The sequence below is a fragment of the Mustela erminea genome, chromosome 15, assembly GCF_009829155.1.
Source record: "Mustela erminea isolate mMusErm1 chromosome 15, mMusErm1.Pri, whole genome shotgun sequence".
NCBI lineage: Eukaryota > Metazoa > Chordata > Mammalia > Carnivora > Mustelidae > Mustela > Mustela erminea.
The window spans coordinates 55,249,545-55,269,382 of NC_045628.1; the positions used below are offsets into that span (position 1 = coordinate 55,249,545).

General features: G+C 39.7%; 2 protein-coding genes across 9 annotated transcripts in view; one reads left to right on the forward strand and one right to left on the reverse strand.

The window, feature by feature from the left end:
- CCDC122 (coiled-coil domain containing 122) overlaps positions 1–7,091 on the reverse strand; it is a 32,591-nt gene extending 25,500 nt beyond the window's left edge. Inside the window, exons 1-3 of one of the 7 annotated variants that reach the window (XM_032314846.1) lie at positions 7,004–7,070; positions 5,457–5,892; positions 1,564–1,611 (exon numbers count right to left, since the gene is read on the reverse strand). The gene's annotated coding sequence lies outside the window, so the exon portion shown is untranslated. The other 6 variants (XM_032314847.1, XM_032314849.1, XM_032314848.1 and 3 more) reach the window with 6 other exon arrangements.
- Positions 7,092–7,184: 93 nt separating this feature from the next.
- Positions 7,185–18,111, forward strand: LACC1 (laccase domain containing 1). 2 transcript variants are annotated; one of them, XM_032314843.1, is made up of 7 exons: positions 7,185–7,291; positions 8,874–9,489; positions 10,156–10,337; positions 11,074–11,239; positions 14,136–14,361; positions 15,457–15,617; positions 17,743–18,111. In XM_032314843.1, the coding sequence occupies exons 2-6, from the start codon at positions 8,928–8,930 to the stop codon at positions 15,614–15,616; spliced, it is 1,296 nt and encodes a 431-aa protein (XP_032170734.1). In that variant the 5' UTR covers positions 7,185–7,291; positions 8,874–8,927; the 3' UTR covers position 15,617; positions 17,743–18,111. The 2 variants fall into 2 exon arrangements, with proteins under 2 accessions (XP_032170734.1, XP_032170735.1); XM_032314844.1 differs by having other exon boundaries at positions 10,159–10,337.
- The last annotated feature ends 1,727 nt before the right edge of the window (positions 18,112–19,838 follow it).

Here is a 19,838-nt window from a genome sequence, read left to right on the forward strand (position 1 = left end):
TATATATATATATATCACATCTTCTTTACATATTCATCTGATGATGGACATCTAGGTTCTTTCCATAGTTTGGCTATTGTGGACAGTGCTTCTGTAAACATTCAGGTGCAAATGCCCCTTTGGGATCACTACATTTGTATCTTTAAGGTAAATACCCAGTCGTGCTATTGCTGGGTTGTAGGGTAGCTCTATTTTCAACTTTTTGAGGAAACTCCATGCTGTTTTCCAGAGTGGCTGCACCAGATTGCATTCCCCAAAACAGTGTGGGAGAGTTCCCCTTTCTCCGCATCCTCTTCAACATATGTCATTTCCTGACTTGTTAATTTAAGCCATTCTGACTGGTATGAGGTGGTATCTCATTGTGATTTGATTTGTATTTCCCTGATGCCAAGTGATGGTGAGCATTTTTTCATGTGTCTGTTGGCCATCGGGATGTCGTCTTCGCAGAAATGTCTGTTCATGTTTTCTGCTCATTTCTTGACTGGATTATTTGTTCTTTGGGTGTTCAGTTATAGATTTTGGATACTAGTTCTTTATCTGACATGTCATTTGTGAATATCTTCTCCCATTCTGTCAGTTGTCTTTTGGTTTTGTTGACTATTTCCTCTGCTGTGTAAAAGTTTTTGAGCTTGATGACGTCCCAATAGTTCATTTTGGACCTTGCTTCCCTTGCCTTTGGCTATGTTTCTAGGAAGAAGTTGCTGCGGCTGTGGTCGAAGAGATCACTGCCTATATTCTCCTCAACAGCATCCTTTTTCTTAATAGCATTTGTCACCATTGATATTTTACATGGATTTGTTTCTTTTTTTATTTCCTTATACTAATGTAAGCTCCATAAGGGTAGAGACCTTAGAAGAGTGCCTGGCACTTACTTAATAGGTGTCTATTTATAGTCTATCTCCACTCCAGTTTACCTTGTTCTAATGATAGAATTATGCTCCTAAAATACTGTTCCTACCATATCAACATCCCAGCCAGTCTTTCAACTCCATCATAGATGGCATCTTCTTTTTTTTTTTTTTTTTAAGATTTTTATTTATTCATTTGACAGACAGAGATCACAAGTAGGCAGAGAGGCAGGCAGAGAGAGAGAAGGGGAAGCAGGCTCTCTGCCGAGCAGAGAGCCCGATGCGGGGCTCGATCCCAGGACCCTGGGATCATGACCTGAGCCGAAGGCAGAGGCTTAACCCACTGAGCCACCCAGGTGCCCCGATGGCATCTTCTTTAAGAAGTCTTTCTTGGGGTACCTGGGTGGCTCAGTGGGTTAAAGCCTCTGCCTTTGGCTCAGGTCATGATCCCAGGATCCTGGGATGGAGTCCTGCATCAGGCTCTCTGCTCAGCGGGGAGCCTGCTCCCTCCTCTCTCTCTGCTTGCCTCTCTGCCTACTTGTGATCTCTGTCAAATAAATAAAGTATTTTTTTTTTTAAAAAGAAGTCTTTCTTGGTAGATCTGATCCTTCCCTCTCTTTAGTGCAATTGTTTCTATATCTCTATTATACCATGATAACAGTTTATGTCATAGAGTAAGATAGAACTTGCTTTGAACTCGGGTTGTACCACTTACTAGTTCATTAGGTAAATTCTTTCCAATCTGGGCCTCAAGGTCCTTATCCTATAAAACAGAAACAATAGTAATACCTATCTCATTGGGAGGACTAAATGAAATAATGCATGACATCATTTAGTAAATTCCTGCTACTCAACAGTTTTTATTCTTATTATTTCCATAATTATCTACTGTATCTCTCCATTAGACTGTAAGCTCCAGGAGGACAAATATAATGTCTTATTCATTTCTGTATTCCTTAAAGAATTTGGTGGAGAAATGTAAAAAATGAAGAAAATTAGATTTACATAATAAAAAAATAACATAACTGGTACTTCTTGATCTCTATATCTGAAGCAATATGAACTGAAAAACTCTTGGGTGTCATTTATTTAAATCAACTAATTGTGAAAGGATATCTACTTTAAAATTGGGGAAGTTTGAGGGGCGCCTGGGTGGCTCTGTCAGTTAACTGTCTGCCTTTGGCTTGGGTCATGATCTGATCATGGATGGAATTAAGTACCAAGTGAGGCTCCCTGCTCAGGGGTGGAGTTTGCTTCTCTCTCTCCATTTGCCCCTCTTCCTGCCACTTTCCCCAGCAAACAAACAAAATCTTAAAAAAAAATAAATTGGGAGTTTTATTTTTTTCTGGATCTCTATTGTAGAATGGACAAAAGATAAAAATGAAAATAAACTACTGCCATCTACTGATAATGCATTACAATGGCTTAAATTAATGAAAACAGAGTTTAGACTAGACAGTATCAATTACTCTTTCATTCAAGCCACATATGTAGGTACATATAATATGCAAGGTATTGTGAGGAATATAAGATGAATTAAGTGACTCTGATAAAAAAAAAATACCTATAGTATTCCACATTAAATGTCCAATTTACATATGAAACAAAATCATTTAGAAAAAATACTTTCAACTAAAATAATTAGTTTTACAGTAAACAGTGTAATGCACATGTTATATTAAACTACCATTCTTTTATAACTATAGTCAACATTTATTGAGTACTTGCAAGTAACTAGCATTTTTCTAAGTGCTTTTACATGAATTATCTTTATTACCCCTCAGAGCAATCCTATAGGCTAAATACTATTTTTACTTATATTTTGTAGATGAATAAACTCAAGACTTGGAGAAATTAAGAAATTAGCCAAAAGCCACACATCCAACAAGTAGGAAGGATGTAATTTGAAACTATTAGGATCCAAATTACATTTATTAGGCACTCAATATGTACTAAAGCACTGGGATAATCATGATTTGTGCATTGTCTCTTTTGCATTGAAGAGGCAAGGCCCTCTGTGTGACCCTTGGAAGAATCTGAAAGGGCCATGTTTCGAGTTTTTGGAAACTCATCATCTGGTACCTCTTCCAAGTTAATGACCAAAATAAAGCAAGTTTATCAAACTACTCTGCGGCCTTCGGGAGCTTTTAGCTTAGAAGAATTAAGAGGAGGTAAATGTATATGTGCACCCATGTCACATAAGCACTGTTTTTCATTCTGAATGGAAAAAGCTGTCATATGAACCTGCGAGGCAGTTAAAGTAGTTAAGTTTATAATTTCATTCTACCCTTTTAGAATAGATACTTTATCAGAAAACAGATACTTTTTTCTTGTGTGAAATTGTTTTCTAAGTGGGAGGTGGGCTTAATATCTAAAGCTGATATTTAACTGAGAAAGCCACAAAATTAGCCTGGGGAAAGATGAGATTAAAGAGTTCCCTGGTATCAAGCAAATTTTAAACTATGATTTGTCAGAAACATGATGAAATCAGATTTGAGTGGTTCAATTCCAACAAGATAATAGTGAGAAAAATGTGACACACTACAAATGAGTAAAAACGCACATTTCAGGTAAAAACAACAACAGCAACAACATGTCTTTTCAACCATATGTTTTCAAGAGAAGTTACAACATTGTCAGACTCATCCAAAGGAATTAATTAACTGAATCATAAAAAATGTATTCACATCTATTATTTACCTGTGTGTTAGGATCTGGTAGGACTAGGCATTACCTCTTTTTTGACTAGGCGACGTGACTAAGGTTTCAGACTGCTGAAAACAAAACAAAACAAAACAAAACAAAACACCCAGAGGATTTGTACCATTCCTTAACTTCCTATTAAAGACAATACAGGCAACATTAATACATTATCCACATTGCTTTTAGCTTTCCATCAAAGATGAGATTTCTCTGAATTTCCTGATAGTACTGGACTACCAAATGTGTCCTTGTAAAGTGTAGACATACAGAGACTGATCAGCAGCTTGAATCCAAGTTTTAAGGGATGGCTGGACCACTGTTTCAAATTGAAATGAGAAGCCTATGATGAAATTCAGTCATAACCTACCTGCTTGCTTCAATGAGAACAGTAAGAAGCAAGGTCTTCTGTTACTCTATAAGTAAGCATGATTTCAAAACCATGAGGAGCTTGGAGTGGGTTGAACAGTATACCCCCAGCCCCAATATGTCCATGTCCTACCCTCCAGAACCTGTGAATGTGGTCTTATTTGCAAAAACAGTCTTTGTAGATGTAATAAAGTATCTTAAGATGAGATCATCCTGTATTTAGGGTGGATCTAAATGTGCCTAAATTTAGGGTCCCACCTAAATCCAATGACAGGTAAGAGACTGTTTCTCTTCTGTTTCTATAACTTTGAGAGAATACATTTTATAATGACTCTCTGGTTAAACTGACTTAAAAAAAAGCAGATTTAGAGAAAATTTATATACTATTAAGTTCCTTATAAAGTGTACACTTATGCACTTTATAAAGTATACACATTATAGTGTTTAATTGACTTTTTTAGTTTATTGCTAGGCTATGGGTCCAGACTACATCAATGAGAGGGTTTCTTTTGTATGAACAAAATGCTAAGGAAGAAGCAATTAATTCTGCCTGGTGAGGGAATGGAGATTCAAGGAAAGTTATGACTGAGCTTGGAAGATCTTAACAAGTAGCAGTTAGATACGCATAAAAAGAGAAGGATGTTCCAAGAAGGAACAGCCTTTAGTTTGAGTGGCTTGGGAATAGGCAGTTGTTTTTTTTAAAGCTAATTATGCATCTGAATCATCTTTATAGATTAAAACAAAATAAACATCAAAGAAAAACACGCCCAGACTTGACTCCTAGAGATTCTGATTCAAATGTATATTGAATGGAATCCCTAGATTATTTTAAGTTCTGTTTGTAGTTCTGATGTGCAGCCAGGAGAACCACTGGAATGGGGTGAATGATAAGAGAGTTAGGTGATGAGGCTAAATAGTCTAGGTACAAATGGTGAAAAGAAATGTTATGTAAATACAACACAATGACAAACTCTCTTCCCTGGCAGCTTTCCTATTTTGAATTACTTTTAATTTTTTTACTGCTGGGTGCTTGGGTGGCTCAGTGGGTTAGACCTCTGCCTTCCACTCAGTTCATGATCCCAGGGCCCTGGGATGGAGTCCCGCATGGGCTCTCTGCTCAGCAGGGAGCCTGCTTCCCTCTCTTTCTCTCTCTGTCTACCTCTCTGCCTACTTGTGATCTCTGTTAAATAAATTAATTTTAAAAAATCTTTAAAAATTTTTTTTTTACTGCCACTACTGTTTAATGAAAGAAAATGAATTCCCATCATTGTAAAAACATGGATAAATGTTTTAAACCAGCTTTGTGACTCAAAAGATCTCTATTTTGCTTAAGGTAATATTTAACATAAACTCAGAGAGTGCAGAGTGCACCCTTCGATCACAGGTACCATCGGCGGAAGGCTCTTAACGAATGCCCCACAAAAATCATGAAAATACAAATTTTGACAAAAACATCTGCTAAGGATACAGAACAGCGAGTTCCTAGTCTGGTTTGGGGATCCCAGCACCTAGTCAAATAGAATGGAAGCACTTGCCCACCTCCAAGTGATCTTCCAAACTCCCAGATATTAGGACTCTTTCAGGTAAAACTTCTTCAGCAGTTATCGTCTGAGCAACTAGGAAGACAAAAGGGACCTCTCCTTCCATCATAACCAGTTCCACAGGAAGCCCCCTTTCTCCTACTCTTCCAAGGCAGGACAGATTTTCCCTTTATCTTAGCATCTGCCCTCCATGTAGTAGCTGTTCGATGTTTCTAAATGGATGTTATACTCTTTGAGGTTAGACAAGGGATGCTAATTTATCACAATTCTGAGAGTTACTGCCTTCTAACTTTCTACTAGTGGCACGTATTTTTAAACGGCCATACAAGACTTTGTCAGTGCAAATAGAGGAGCTGTAAAGAGCGTTCGTCCAGTCCAGTCAGCAAGTAAGGTGGAATCAGCAAAAAGGCAAAGGAAGGTTCAACCAAGTGTTTCTGGGAACAAAAAAAGCCACACAGTGTAAAAAAACAGCAAGAAGTACAAACAAACTCCACCCAAGGAGGAGGATTACTTGAACCCTGGATGGGGTAAATTTCCAAGTGCTAACACAAGCTGCTTCTCAGGGTTGGGCTCGGGTGATGAAACCGTGTCTGATCCACACGGCTCGTCCTCGAGCGTTTGGGGGAGCGGACTTGGGGAGAGGGCTTCCATTCGCAAGAGGGAGTCTGCCATTTGCTCCCCGGGTCCCTGTCTCTCCTTAGGGTCCCGCCTGCCTTCCCGCGGCTTCCCACGGCCCCGCTCCCCTCACCCGCCCGCCAGCCTTCCAGACGTCCCTCTTCCCTCACGGGCCCACCGGTCCCCCTCACTGACTCGCCCTCCTTGCCCGCCTGCTGCTCCCCTCGGCGGCCCACCCGCCTTCCCGCTGCCTCTCTCCCCTCACCCTCGCAGCAGCTTTCCAGACGCCCTACTTACCTCTCCAATCCGTCCCCCTCACCTGGCCCGCCCTTCCGCCGGCGTGCTCCATTCGCCAGCCTGCCCTCCTGTCAGCCGCCCCGCCCCTCACGGGCCGGCCCACCGCCCGCCCCCCTCACTGGCCCGTCGGCCAGCCAGCCCCTCGCCCCTCTTAATGGTCTACCTTCCTGCGGACCCCCTCTCCTCGCCCGCCGCCAGCCTGGCAGCCGTCCCCCTCCCCTAACCCGCCCGCCTTTCCGCCGCCCTGCTCCCTGCACCAGCCTGCCTACCGCCAGACGCCGGGTGCCTTCATAGGCCCGCCCACAGTCCGCCCCCCCCACGGGCCCGCCCCCCAGCCCGGGGTCCCGCCCACCTGCCGGCAGTCTTGCTCCCCTCACAGCCCCACAGCCTCGTAGCCACCGGGCTCTCTTGGAGAGGCTCGCAAGCCTGCCAGCCGCCCGGCTCCCTTCACCCGAGCGCCAGCCTCTCAGCCGTCCCGCTCCCCTAAGGGGCCCGCAAGCCTACCAGGACACCGCTCCCTTCACCTGCACGCCCGACGTCCCTCCCCACTCAAGGGCCCGCCCGCCGCCACGCCACGGTCTGCCTCCCGCCCAGTTCCCCTCACGGCCCGCAGTCCCGGCCCCGGCAGCTGACCCGGCTGGCTCCGGCTAGAGGGCTCTGGTTCCTGTTTCTCTTGCCTCAGTCGTGCGGCGTAGGACGGTCTCGACGGGCTGCGCTGACCCGGAACTGCTGAGGCGGCCGCGGGGGCCGGCGCTGGGCTCTTCTCGGGCTTTCCCTCGGCGCCTCTCCGTACCCAGCCCTCTTCTCCGCTCGTCCCTCCCTGCAGGTCGCCGGCCTGGCTCAGCCCGGTTCTCCGCAGCCGCTGGGCCCCAGCCGTCGTGCCCACGTCTGGCGGGGCGCCCTTGGTGGGTCGGCGGTGAGGTGGGTGAGGTGGTCCAGGCGCTGCAGCGGCGGAGTCGCGGGTCAGGCTTAGAACTCCAGGTGCCACGGTCGTGGCTTCCGGGTTCCGTCCAGGCTCCGGGTTGGGGGTGGGGGGTGGTGGCGGCGCCCGGGCTTCTCGGAGCTCGCAGAAGCCGGAGGGTGCAAGCCGAGGCGGAGCGCCCACAAGCGGGACGGGGAAATCTGCCTGCGCTGGGCATCGGTGGGGTCAGAAAGTCTCAAGGGGGCGGGGAGGAGGCGGTGGAGGCGCCCGGGCTGGTGGAGACCAAGTACGGGATCGGGAGGACAGATGCTTTTGGTGGCATTTCCCAAGGCAGAAGGGAGGATGGTTGTCACTCCCCTCGCTTCTCTCATTGTTTTTCAAATCTGGCGAGATGAACTTCAGTGGGAGCCCAGTACCATCCGGAGTGGAGGTTGGGAGTGGCTGCAGGAGAAAAGCGCCCTGGGCCGCGGGGTTCACCACCCAAGGCGGCTCCTGCGCGGGGTGGGGGCCAGGGACGGAGTAAGGAAGCAGGTGGGCAGTAACGTCTGTTCCAAATCCTAGAGTGCTGTGTAAATCCTAGAATCGTTTCAGCTTTTATAGATTATGCTGAGTAAAATAAGTCAAGCAGAGAGTCAAGTATCATATGGTTTCATTTATTTGTGGAGCATAACAAATAGCATGGAGGACAAGGGGAGTTAGGAGAACGGAGTTGGGGGAAATTGGAAGGGGAGGTGAACCATGAGAGACTATGGACTCTGAAAAACAACCTGAGGGGTTTGAAGTGGCGGGGGGTGGGAGGTTGGGGGAATCAGGTGGTGGGTATTAGAGAGGGCACGGATTGCATGGAGCACTGGGTGTGGTGCAAAAATAAGAAATACTGTTATGCTGAAAATAAATAAAAAAAATTTTTTAAGGGCGCCTGGGTGGCTCAGTGGGTTAAGCCGCTGCCTTCGGCTCAGGTCATGATCTCAGGGTCCTGGGATCGAGTCCCACATAGGGCTCTCTGCTCAGCAGGGAGCCTGCTTCCCTCTCTCTCTCTCTCTCTCTCTGCCAGCCTCTCTACCTACCTGTGATCTCTCTCTGTCAAATAAATAAATAAAATCTTAAAAAAAAATTTTTTTTTAAAAAACCGTAAATTTTAGATGTGGCTCCATTAACCTATTGAAGGCCCCAATATTTCATATGAAGGGGTGTGAACTAACATGCCTGTCATGTCAGGATTAATGATACACATATACCATAATTTGACACCCTGTAATTAAAAAGCAGGACTTTGTCTAAGTTAAGTAATTCCCTACTTAAAATTTGCTGTATGAAAAAACATCACACACACACACACACACACACATACACACAGGAACTGTTGCTCTACTGGAAAGATGTACAAATCACTTTCACAAATGGTTCCACGTTCATGGTTCTGTTAGGACAAATAATGGACTAGCTTTTCTTGGAGTCATCTAGATCTATTTTTTTATGTTTTTAGATCGGTAAAACTTTTTTTTTTAAACGTAGGTACAAACTTGTAACTATGAGAAGGTTGATATAATTTTGCATTCTTAGACTAATTTTTCTTTGTAGGTGATTTCTTAGGAGGCACAGAAATCTTTGAAGGGCCTTGTACCCTCCTGAAGGATGGCAGAAGCAGTGTTGGTTGATTTCTTTGGTTTGAAATTTAACTCTCAGAAAAACAGTCATCAGGCATTACTAAAGACATTGAATGCTGTCAGATACCACCATGCTGCCAAAGCCAAGTTTCTTTGTATAATATGTTGCAGTAACATCAGCTGTGAAAGGGATGGTGCACATAATCACTGTGAATTAGAAGCAAGCAATGGATTATCAACCCTCTTGAGAGGATTTGAGACTGTTAGCAATCCTAGTATGGCTGCCTCTTTGTATACTATTAAGCAAAAAATTGATGAAAAAAATTTGACCAGCATTAAAGTAATTGTACCCATGCACCGGAAGACATTACTGAAGGCTTTTATTGATCAGCTCTTCACCGATGTTTACAGTTTTGAGTTTGAAGACTTACAGGTGACTTCGAGGGGAGATCCTTTGAAACAATCCACTGAAATAAACATGATCACAGCTCAAGAAGTAGAAGCAATCCAGAATGAAATTCAAACATATTTGAGAAGCCTGCCAGCACTGAGAGGAGAGTTAACCATTATCACATCTCCTTTAATCTCAGGTGTGTTAAACACTCTGTTGTTTCTGCTGTATACATGAAAAACTAGTCTTTCTTTAGAGGCTGTTCACCTTTTTCCTCCTCCTTTCTTTCATAGACTATAGTTTTATTATCTCACTGACATCAGTTGCAACATGGGAGTGTGAGGGATGTCAAGGGATACCAAGGGATAGTCCCTTCAATGCCAATTTGCTTTATGCAAATTTGCTTAACAAATAAATTTGCATTATGCAAATAAATTTGCATTATGCAAATTCAGTTTTAAGACAAATACCCCAGCCTTCCTTTAAAATGAGATTTATGACCCTAAGCATCTCCTATTTAGAAATTCTGATACTTTAACTCATTGGCACCTTCACAGAAGAATGAAATTTTACAATGTGTATCTTCTTGGTTAAATGATATTTACTTTGGGCTATATGCTGTTAGGAATAACAAAGACAAATGGGACAGAAGATACTCTTTGAAGAGCAATAATCCCATGGGGAAGGTTAAGCAAACATAAAGCCATATATAACAGAACACATGAGGTACACAGTGCTGAAGAAATTGGAAGCTAGAAAAACATGCAGCTTGAGGTCTCAGGGAGAGTCTTGCTGAGACACTGGGCTTGTAACATTTTATAGTCTTTTGTATAGCATATTTTTACTCTTCGTTACTTCTATTCAGCAGATATTTTCTTACACGGATTTACTACAAGAACAGGTGGAATATCCTACATCCCAACTCTTAGCTCATTCAATCTCTTCAGTAGTTCCAAAAGGAGAGATCCCAAGGTCGTTGTTCAAGAAAATCTGCGTAGGTTGGGAAATGCTGTAGGATTTAATGTGGAGAAATTTTACCGAATAAAGGTAAAATTTTGTTTCATGTTTTGGACGATCTAAAATATATTCTTGACGGTGCTAATGACTTCATGGACTTTAAACAAGCTATTTAACTTTTGCATCTGGTATTTTATCTAAAATTTTAGGATAATGATATGGTTGTTTTTCTTGGATCTATACACTAGAGCCTAAAAATCAGTTCTTCATAGATATATTTCACAGGAAGCTTCTTGTATCTAAAAGTACAGTTAATTCTTATAGTACCACTGCCCTTTTTGGTTTAGAAAGAAGATTCCAGAATGGTGGGAGAGAAAGGCCATTATTTTCTAAATTAACATTAGGAGGAACTAGGATCACTATTGATACCTTGTTTGTTATAGAATTCTAGCTTTATTTGGGTCAGGAAAAGTAAGAATATCTTTAATTTGGTAATTAACTTAACTTCTTTCCATAAATAGTACTTTATGGAAACTGCTGCAAGGAGATATTTACCCATCTCTAGTAAGAGATGTTTGTGATGGACTGTATTAAATTGTTAAGTGTTCAAGTCTGTTTTCCTTTGAATAAAATGTATAGAGATTATAATACCAAAAGTTAAATGACAAGTAAATTTGGTATTTTACTATTGAAGTGATGTTTTTAATGCTTGCTAGTAATATTAAACTGGTTATATAATTTCATACAAAATGAGTATTTTCAGAAAAAGCTTATGGATCAGAAATTCTACTTTCAAAATATTTTTATCACACATCTTTGGTATTAGACTGATCATGCCAATGACGTCTGGATTATGGGAAGGAAGGAACCTGAATCTTATGATGGAATCACCACAAATCAGAGGGGAGTCACAATAGCAGCTCTTGGTGCTGACTGTATACCAATTGTTTTTGCTGATCCTGTCAGAAAATCATGTGGTGTTGCTCACGCTGGTAAGTGTACTTAATTAAGCATTTAGGATTTTACCAGTTTTGTAGTATAGGAAAAGTTATAATTTCTTTCTAGTGGGCATGACAGTTAATTACTTTACAGGTATTAAATATAAAATAGAAGTAGAGCCAGCATACTTTTATTATAGGTACAAATAAAAGCAGTACCTAAGTCAAATTACATGAATCAGAGTAGAATTCCCAAAGGAAGCAGTACCCTGATTCCGGAGGAATTTGCAGGACTTGACTAGGTGCCAGGGTTTCTCAGCAGGGTTGCTTTTAACATTTTGGGCAAGAAAATCTTATATTGTAATTTGCTTGGCTTTCAAAATTCCGAATGCCAGTAGCACCCCAGTTGTAATAACAACAACAACAGCAAAAAGCACCTCCATGCTTTTCAGAACACTTCAGAGGGAGAGGAAGTGGTACTGGCTCTTGTTGAGAACTTTTAAAGTCTAGGCAATGGGGACCAAGAAGATAAGGTATGTTGGAGAAAGGTATTCATGAGGATGAAGGTGCAGCAGCATATGTGTAAAGATATGGAGGTAAGAAGCAAGATATGTTTGGAAAACTGCATTTAGCTTAATATGTTATAGTCTAGTGCCTTTAAATATTATCTAAAGTTAAGAACAAAGGATTTTCGTTGTTGTGTTAAGGTTATGAATTTTGTTTTCTGAAGGTATTTTAAAGTGCTATTTAGATTATCCTGTGGCCATGGCTTTGTAAAATGAGGGATGATCTTTGATATTTCTTTCTGCTTGTAAATCTATTGTGCTTTTTAGACAAAAAAATAAGAAGGTGGCATATTTTCTTCTGATCTAGCTAAAGTTATGGGATTGGATGACTAGAAGTCACATTTATGATTTGACATTGTCAAAAAGTTATTTGAGTCTTCGATTTTGGATATAAAAAGAGAATCTTATTTGTTACTTCTTAGGTTTTGAAACATTATTTTTAAATATCAAAGATTAAAGCTGTCAAAATGAGTGCTTGCTTCAGCAGCACATATACTAAAGCTGTCAAAATGAAACACTCTTAAATAAAGTTAAAAGTCTGACATTTTCTGATTTCAAAACTTGTTATAAAAATATATAAAAAAAGAACCCAGAAATAAACCCTTGCATATATGATCAAAAGGTTTTTAACAAGGTACCTGGACTATACAGTGGGGAAAGGACAGTCTCTTCGACAAATAGTACTGAGAAAAGTGGATATTTACATTCAAAAGAATGATGTTAGATATTTATCTTACATTGTATATAAAAATTAACTCAAAACAGGTTAAAGACCTAAATGTAAGAGCTAAATCTATAAAACTTATTAAAGAAAATGTAAATCCTCATAAACTTGGTTTAGGCAATGGTTTCATAGATATGAAACCAAAAGCACAAGAAACAAGAGTAGAGACAGATAAATTGAAATTCATCAAAACTAATAAACTGCATCAAAGGACACAGACAACAAAGTTAAAAGGCAGCACATGGAATGGAAGAAAATACTTGCAATTCATATATCTGATAAGGAGTTTATGTCCAGAATATATAAAGAATCTACAACTCAACAAAAAAATCAATAACCCAGTTAAAAATGGGCAAAGGGCTTGAACAGACATTTTTCCAAACATGATAAGCAAATGGCCAACAAGCAAGTGATGAAAAGATGCTTAATGCCACTAATAATTAGGAAAATGTGCATCACAACTATAATGAGATATCACCTAACCCATTAGGATAGCTAATATTAAAAAAAGAAATAAAAAGAAAATAGCAAATGGTGAAGCTGTGGAGGAATTAGAACTCTGATGCACAATTGGTGGGAATGTAAAATGGTGCAGCTGCTATAAAAAATAGTATGGTGGTTCCTCAAAAATTTTAAAATACAATTACCATATGATTCAGCAGTTCTACTTCTGGGTATATATCCAAAAGAACAAAAGCACACCTGTGCATATAGCAGAATTATCCATAATAGCAAAGAGGTGGAAGCAATACAAGTTTCCATAGATGGATGAATGGATAAGCAAAATGTGATAAATGCATACAGTGGAATATTATTTAGCATTAGAAAGGAAGGAAATCCTTACACCTGAATGAGGACCTTGAGGACATTATGTTAAATGTAGGAAGTCAGTCACAAGAGATACTGTAAGATTCCACTTACATGAGGTATCTAAAGTAGTCAAATTCATAGACACAGTGGAATGGTGGGTACCATGGGCTGGGGCAAAGTGGTGATGGGGAATTGTTATTTAATGAGTTTCCGTTTTGCAAGATGACAAAGTTATAGAACTTGGTTGCACAACAATGTGAATATATTTAACACTAGTGAAGTATACACTTAAAAGGAGTTAAAATGGTAAATTTAATGATATGTATATTTCCTCCCCCCAAGTTTAAAAAAAGTGTCTAAAAAAAGTGAAGGAGAGAGAGAAGACTTATAAGGTATAATCCCACTGGAAACTGAAAGTATAGAATATTTTTAAAGGAAGCGGAAGGGACCTCCCATTACATATCTCTCCCATGTCAGGTGGTTTGCATAGTGTACCTCATTTAAAAACCAGTGATTTAGGGGTGTCTGGGTGGCTCAGTCAGTTAAATGTCTGCCTTAGGCTCAGGTCATGATCCCAAGGTTCTGCTTCTCCTCTCCTCTCCACTCTGCTGTCTCTTGCTCTCTCTCTCAAATGAATAAATAAATAAAATCTTTAAAAAAATAAGAAAAATAAAAACCGGTGTTTTTGTTAATTGGTTATTTAGCTTAATTAATTGATCTTGTGATTCATTGCTATTTCTGGACTTCGAAAAATATGCAAACTAACTCTGCTCATTTTTAAGTTAGAGATAAATTAAGGTGAAATGCTATGTTTTAACTTCCTTTATCTCTTTTTCTTCCTATTTACCAGGTTGGAGGGGTACTTTGCTAGGTGTTGCTATGGCTACAGTGAATGCTATGATCACAGAATATGGGTGTAATTTGGAAGACATTATTGTTGTACTGGGACCTTCAGTAGGACCTTGCTGTTTTACTCTGCCAAGGGAATCAGCAAAGGAATTTCATAATCTTGATCCTGAATGTGTACGGTTATTTGATTCACCAAATCCCTACGTTGACATTCGTAAAGCCACCAGGTATGTTTGATTTCATTCCAAAACTGCAAGTTTGGTTATTGCTTATTGTTTCTAAAATGAAAATCATTTTAGACAACAATTAGTAACTCCAAGAAAAATTGAGGTGGCAGATAAATAGGTAGCTGACATACGTATTTTATACAAAAACATATTTTGATTATGAAATCTATTCTCATTTAAGTTTGACTAACAGAAATTTTCCTGTTATCTCTTATTGACTTAAAAGTGCAGGAAACTATTATTTGATTTATAGTTTTGAGAGATGTACTTAAACTTCATATAGAAAAGTTGTCATGTGCTTCATAGTCTTTCTTCAGCTGAAATCTGTAATGTAATAAACTATCAGGAAGATGATATTTTAAAATTATTTTTATTTTCTAGCTAGAGGAATATATTTCTTAGCAGAAGTGTATATAATATAAGCACATAGTCACTCTCAAGCTTTCTATGGCCCCTTTCAATTTTGAATTACGAAGTTTTGCTATTAAAAGCCATTATTTGTTATTTCTAAAAAAGAAAATTGTCTGATTTTTAATCGTGTTTCTATTCTAGTCAACAAAACGTTGCACAGATTCTGCCTCATTTAGCATATAGAAAGGATTGAAATTGATTGTTAAATGTGACTTGTGGAATTAATATCACTAATTAATATTCATATTTCACATTGTAAAGTATTTATGGAGAAGCAATTTCTCTGTGAAAATCTGTTAATAGGAGGACAAGAGGTGGGAGGGCCAAATGACTAAAAAGCATCTCTGTCTGATTCAGATGAATCTTGTCTGCAAATATCCTTGTAACTTTAGATGTTTCTTCTAAATAAGTACTTGATTTTGATTATAAAATTCTGGACCCAGGTCATGTCTGCAGGACAATATAGAAAGTTTTACAGTTCGTATGTAAACTTAAGTGATTAATGGTGATAAAATCTTCCAAATTCCTGACTTGTTCATGTTTTGTATCTGAAAACCAATTTTCATTGTTCCAAGCAAATCTTTCCCAGAATTCTTTTACACCAATATTCATATGTATGTATTTTTTACTGCTTTGGCTAGGTAAAATAAACACTTGGTATCTTTGAAAAATCTTTATCCTAAGGATTCTTCTAGAACGGGGAGGAATTCTACCACAGAATATTCAAGACCTGAACCAAGATCTTGACCTCTGTACATCCTGCCATCCTGACAAGTTTTTCTCCCATGTCCGAGATGGCCTTAATTTTGGTACACAGATTGGCTTCATATCAATTAGAGAATGAGGTAACAGCGGGTTCTTCCTCTCCCTTTATCTCTTTTCTTTCTCCTCTTTCTAGCTTTCCCTCCCCTCATTTTAAAAAATAATTAATTATATTTAACTTTGTCCCTTTATTCTTGTAGGAAGAATTAAGTTTCTATTTTTAGTGAGGCAGTAGAGGTAGAAGAGTTAATTTTTAGGGACATGCTCTAATATAAAGAATAGCTGCTCCTTTTCCTACTTAAGTAAACAGGCCACCATATAAATATACAAATAAAATAATTTATTTTAAAAATCCTGCATGTATGCCATTTATCTCCTATGTACTTGACATCAGTATATTTCCTATCATAACATCTTTAAAACTTTATTTTTTATTCTTTTGATTTTTGAGAAGAAATCTTTGCATAAAGATTCTAAATTCTAGAATAATAAAAAGTCCTCACATATCAAACTGGCATGGTTTTCAACTAGATTTGCAACTGATTATCTGTAGCAGGGGTTGGCCAGTTTTCTTTAAAGGTGAGATAGTAAATATTTTTAGGCTTTGTGGTACATACAGTCTCCGTCTCAAACTACTTAGCTTTGCCATTGTAGAGCAAAAGCAGACAGTAACACCACAAAATGAGTATGACTGTATTTCAGTAAAACTTTATTTTTAAAAAACAGATGTGTGCCACGCAGGTTTGGCCTATAGGCTATAATTTGCTGATACATGATCTATAGTCATAAAGTAAAACTGAGTATAATTTCATTAAATTAGTATTTATTTCAGATTTTTTTAAGAGTTATACAAAAATATTTCATGACAGTGAGTTAGTGCTGACCCTTTAGCATATATCTACTTTTCTTTAAGTTTACTCTTAACTGTAGAGAAATGCAACTGATTTCTGTGCATTGATTTTATATCCTGACACTTTACTGAATTCCTGTATAAGTTCTAGCAGTTTTGGAGTGGAGTCTTTTGGATTTTCCATATATAGTATCATATCATCTGCGAAGAGTGATAATTTGACTTCTTCTTTGCCGATTTGGATGCCTTTAATTTCCTTTTGTTGTCTGATTGCTGAGGCTAGGACTTCTAGTACCGTGTTGAATAGCAGTGGTGATAATGGACATCCCTGCCGTGTTTCTGCAAAGAAGACATCCAGATGGCCAACAGACACATGAAAAAGTGCTCCATATCACTCGGCATCAGGGAAATACAAATCAAAACCACAATGAGATATCACCTCACACCAGTAAGAATGGCTAAAATCAACAAGTCAGGAAATGACAGATGCTGGCGAGGATGCAGAGAAAGGGGAACCCTCCTACACTGTTGGTGGGAATGCAAGCTGGTGCAGCCACTCTGGAAAACAGCATGGAGGTTCCTCAAAATGTTGAAAATAGAACTGCCCTATGACCCAGCAATTGCACTACTGGGTATTTACCCTAAAGATACAAACGTAGTGGTCCAAAGGGGGACGTGCACCCGAATGTTTATAGCAGCAATGTCCACAATAGCCAAACTATGGAAAGAACCTAGATGTCCATCAACAGATGAATGGATCAAGAAGATGTGGTATATATACACAATGGAATACTATGCAGCCATCAAAAGAAATGAAATCTTGCCATTTGCGACAACATGGATGGAACTAGAGCGTATCATGCTTAGCGAAATAAGTCAAGCGGAGAAAGACAACTATCATATGATCTCCCTGATATGAGGAAGTGGTGATGCAACATGGGGGCTTAAGTGGGTAGGAGAAGAATCAATGAAACAAGATGGGATTGGGAGGGAGACAAACCATAAGTGACTCTTAATCTTACAAAACAAACTGAGGATTGCTGGGGGGAGGGGGGTTGGGAGAAGTGGGGGTGGGGCTATGGACATTGGGGAGGGTATGTGCTTTGGTGAGTGCTGTGAAGTGTGTAAACCTGGCGATTCACAGACCTGTACCCCTGGGTATAAAAATACATGTTTATAAAAAAAAAAAAAACTAAAAAAAAAAGTTTACTCTTAACTGAACTAATGTTATTTTTAAGCTTCACAATGTCTTTAACTCTTTAATATACAAAAGACTTTAGCAGACCGAATGATCCTTACCTTGATATTGTAATAGCACTAGTAAGGGTCTTACATTTGTTTTCCATGTATTTTTACAGATACTTGACTGGATTTTTATGCAACTGTTTCCTGCCTCCTTCTAAACTGACTACAAGGGGGAAATTTAGCTGTTTGATTTACTTAAAACCGAGAGGATTAAATGGATAATTCATCTTTTAGGTATATTTTCAGTATTAATCCAAAGCCAAATGAGTTTCATTTGATTCCAGCAAAATCTAGATGAAGATTATTCTTTAGGTTTGTTCTGTTTGTTATATAAATCAGTAATAGGGCTGTTCAGTTCAGTATTTACTGGGTATACCCTATTTGTCAGGCATTGTGTGAAGAATATCTGAATCAAAGTGGGTTAGACCTTTTCACCTTTAGTTTAATGCAGTGAAGGAGGTAAACATTTAGAATACTTAAATTTAATTTTGATAGCAGCAGAAGAGTACAGAAGAAGGAAGGTTATGGAAAGTGCCATAGAGAATATGATGTATCACATGGGCCCAAAAGATGTACAGGCTTTTGACAAATGAAGAATAGCCATAACAGGTAGAGGCAATACCATGAACTAGGGCTATGAAATTGAAAGTGTAAACCATGTTCTAGAGAGAGAAGGGTGTAGGCAGAAGTTACTAGAAAAACAGGTTGGAAAGACATTAGTTAGTCTCAAATGCCATGTCAAAGAGTGTAGGGTTGATTTTCCAGGTAAAGAATAAACACAAAAAACAGGGTAGTGTTTTTATTTCCTTAGCATCATTTGTAACAGGATGGATTTAAATTGTGAGAGACCAAAGCAGAAAGATGTATTTAAGAGGCAAAATATTTTTAAAAAGAAACAATGAAGGCAGTGGAAATTAAGATGGATCAGACATAGAGCCCATAGATCCTCTTAATAGATAACGAAGATGACAGCTAAGGAGGGGAGAAATTACTGATGACTCTAAGCTTTCTGCTTGGTTGTCTATCAAGAACAGCAACAAACGGAAGGAAGATGTTTGGGAAAAGGGAGAACAGTGAGTTTGACATGCGGACTGAAGTATATCCAGTGGATATATTTGGTCAATGACTAGAAATACAGACATCACATCTTGGTGGGAGCTGGTAGAAAGATACAGATTTAGAAGCTGGCTGTGCAGAGATGAGGCCCAAGTTCGCCAGAGTAGGCTGAATCATCTAGGCTGAACTACACAGTGAGTAAAAAGGAGGTTCAAGGGTTGAAACCTCATACAACACGTACATTTGAAGAACAAGAAGCTGAACAAGTTTAAATATACTCTGCTTTTTCCCCCTTATTTCTGATGATTCATCTTTTTTTTTTTTTTAAAAAAAAGATGAATCATCAGAAATAAGGGGGAAAAAAGCAGAGTATATTTATTTTGAATAAAGAAGCCAGTATGAATGGGAGAGGTACTTGGAATTTCCAGAGATACAAGGTACAAGAAATTTTCAGAGATAGAATAAAATGTGGAATGAGAAGGGAACCCATGGATTAAGCATATCAAAGCTGTTCTACAAGCAATGGTGGCAGAGTCTGATTTCAGTGCATTGAGGAGGAATATGCATAGATGTCCACTCTTCTTTAACAGTATTTAGCAGAGAAAATAAAGCACTGGGTACTGTGTCTCGAAGGAAGGGATATTTTTTTTCTTTCTTTGTCGCTCTCGCCAGCAAGAACGACCAGGAGACCTCAGCGAAGCAAGCTTTATTTATGCGTAGCTGTTGGGATCCCTCTCTCCCCCGCCCGTGCATGTCTATATATACCAAGGTTGCACAACCAATCACTGGCAGCCACATAGATACAAAATCCTAAATTCCGCCTACTGGCTGGCATCCAGCCGCCATCTTAATGGCGTGTTTACTTTCAGGCACGGAAAAAGTCCTGTGGCGCCCGGGTCCCCCCGCGGGCCCAGCCGGAGCAGCTCCACACTGTCGGCACCCGGCAGCGCGGCCGAGGCAACGAGCGGGCACGGCGGAGCCCAGAAGCATCACCGCGCATGCGCTATAAGCCGCTCGAGCACCGACATTTCTTTTTTGACCAGTACTTGTAAGTATATTTGTAGGCGGAAGAGAGAAGTCACGCTGTTTTCACTTGGGAGAAAATGGTGTGACATGTAATATGTGACATGTATTTTTAATATGAGTAGTTATA

What these genes read in the sequence shown, in the direction of transcription:
- LACC1 (XM_032314843.1), top strand. Translation starts at nt 8,928, where the DNA reads ATGGCAGAAGCAGTGTTGGTTGATTTCTTTGGTTTGAAATTTAACTCT. An exon ending in ATGTGGTGTTGCTCACGCTG is followed by an intron (nt 11,240 to 14,135) that starts GTAAGTGTACTT and finishes CCTATTTACCAG; the next exon opens with GTTGGAGGGGTACTTTGCTA. An exon ending in GACATTCGTAAAGCCACCAG is followed by an intron (nt 14,362 to 15,456) that starts GTATGTTTGATT and finishes CTTTATCCTAAG; the next exon opens with GATTCTTCTAGAACGGGGAG.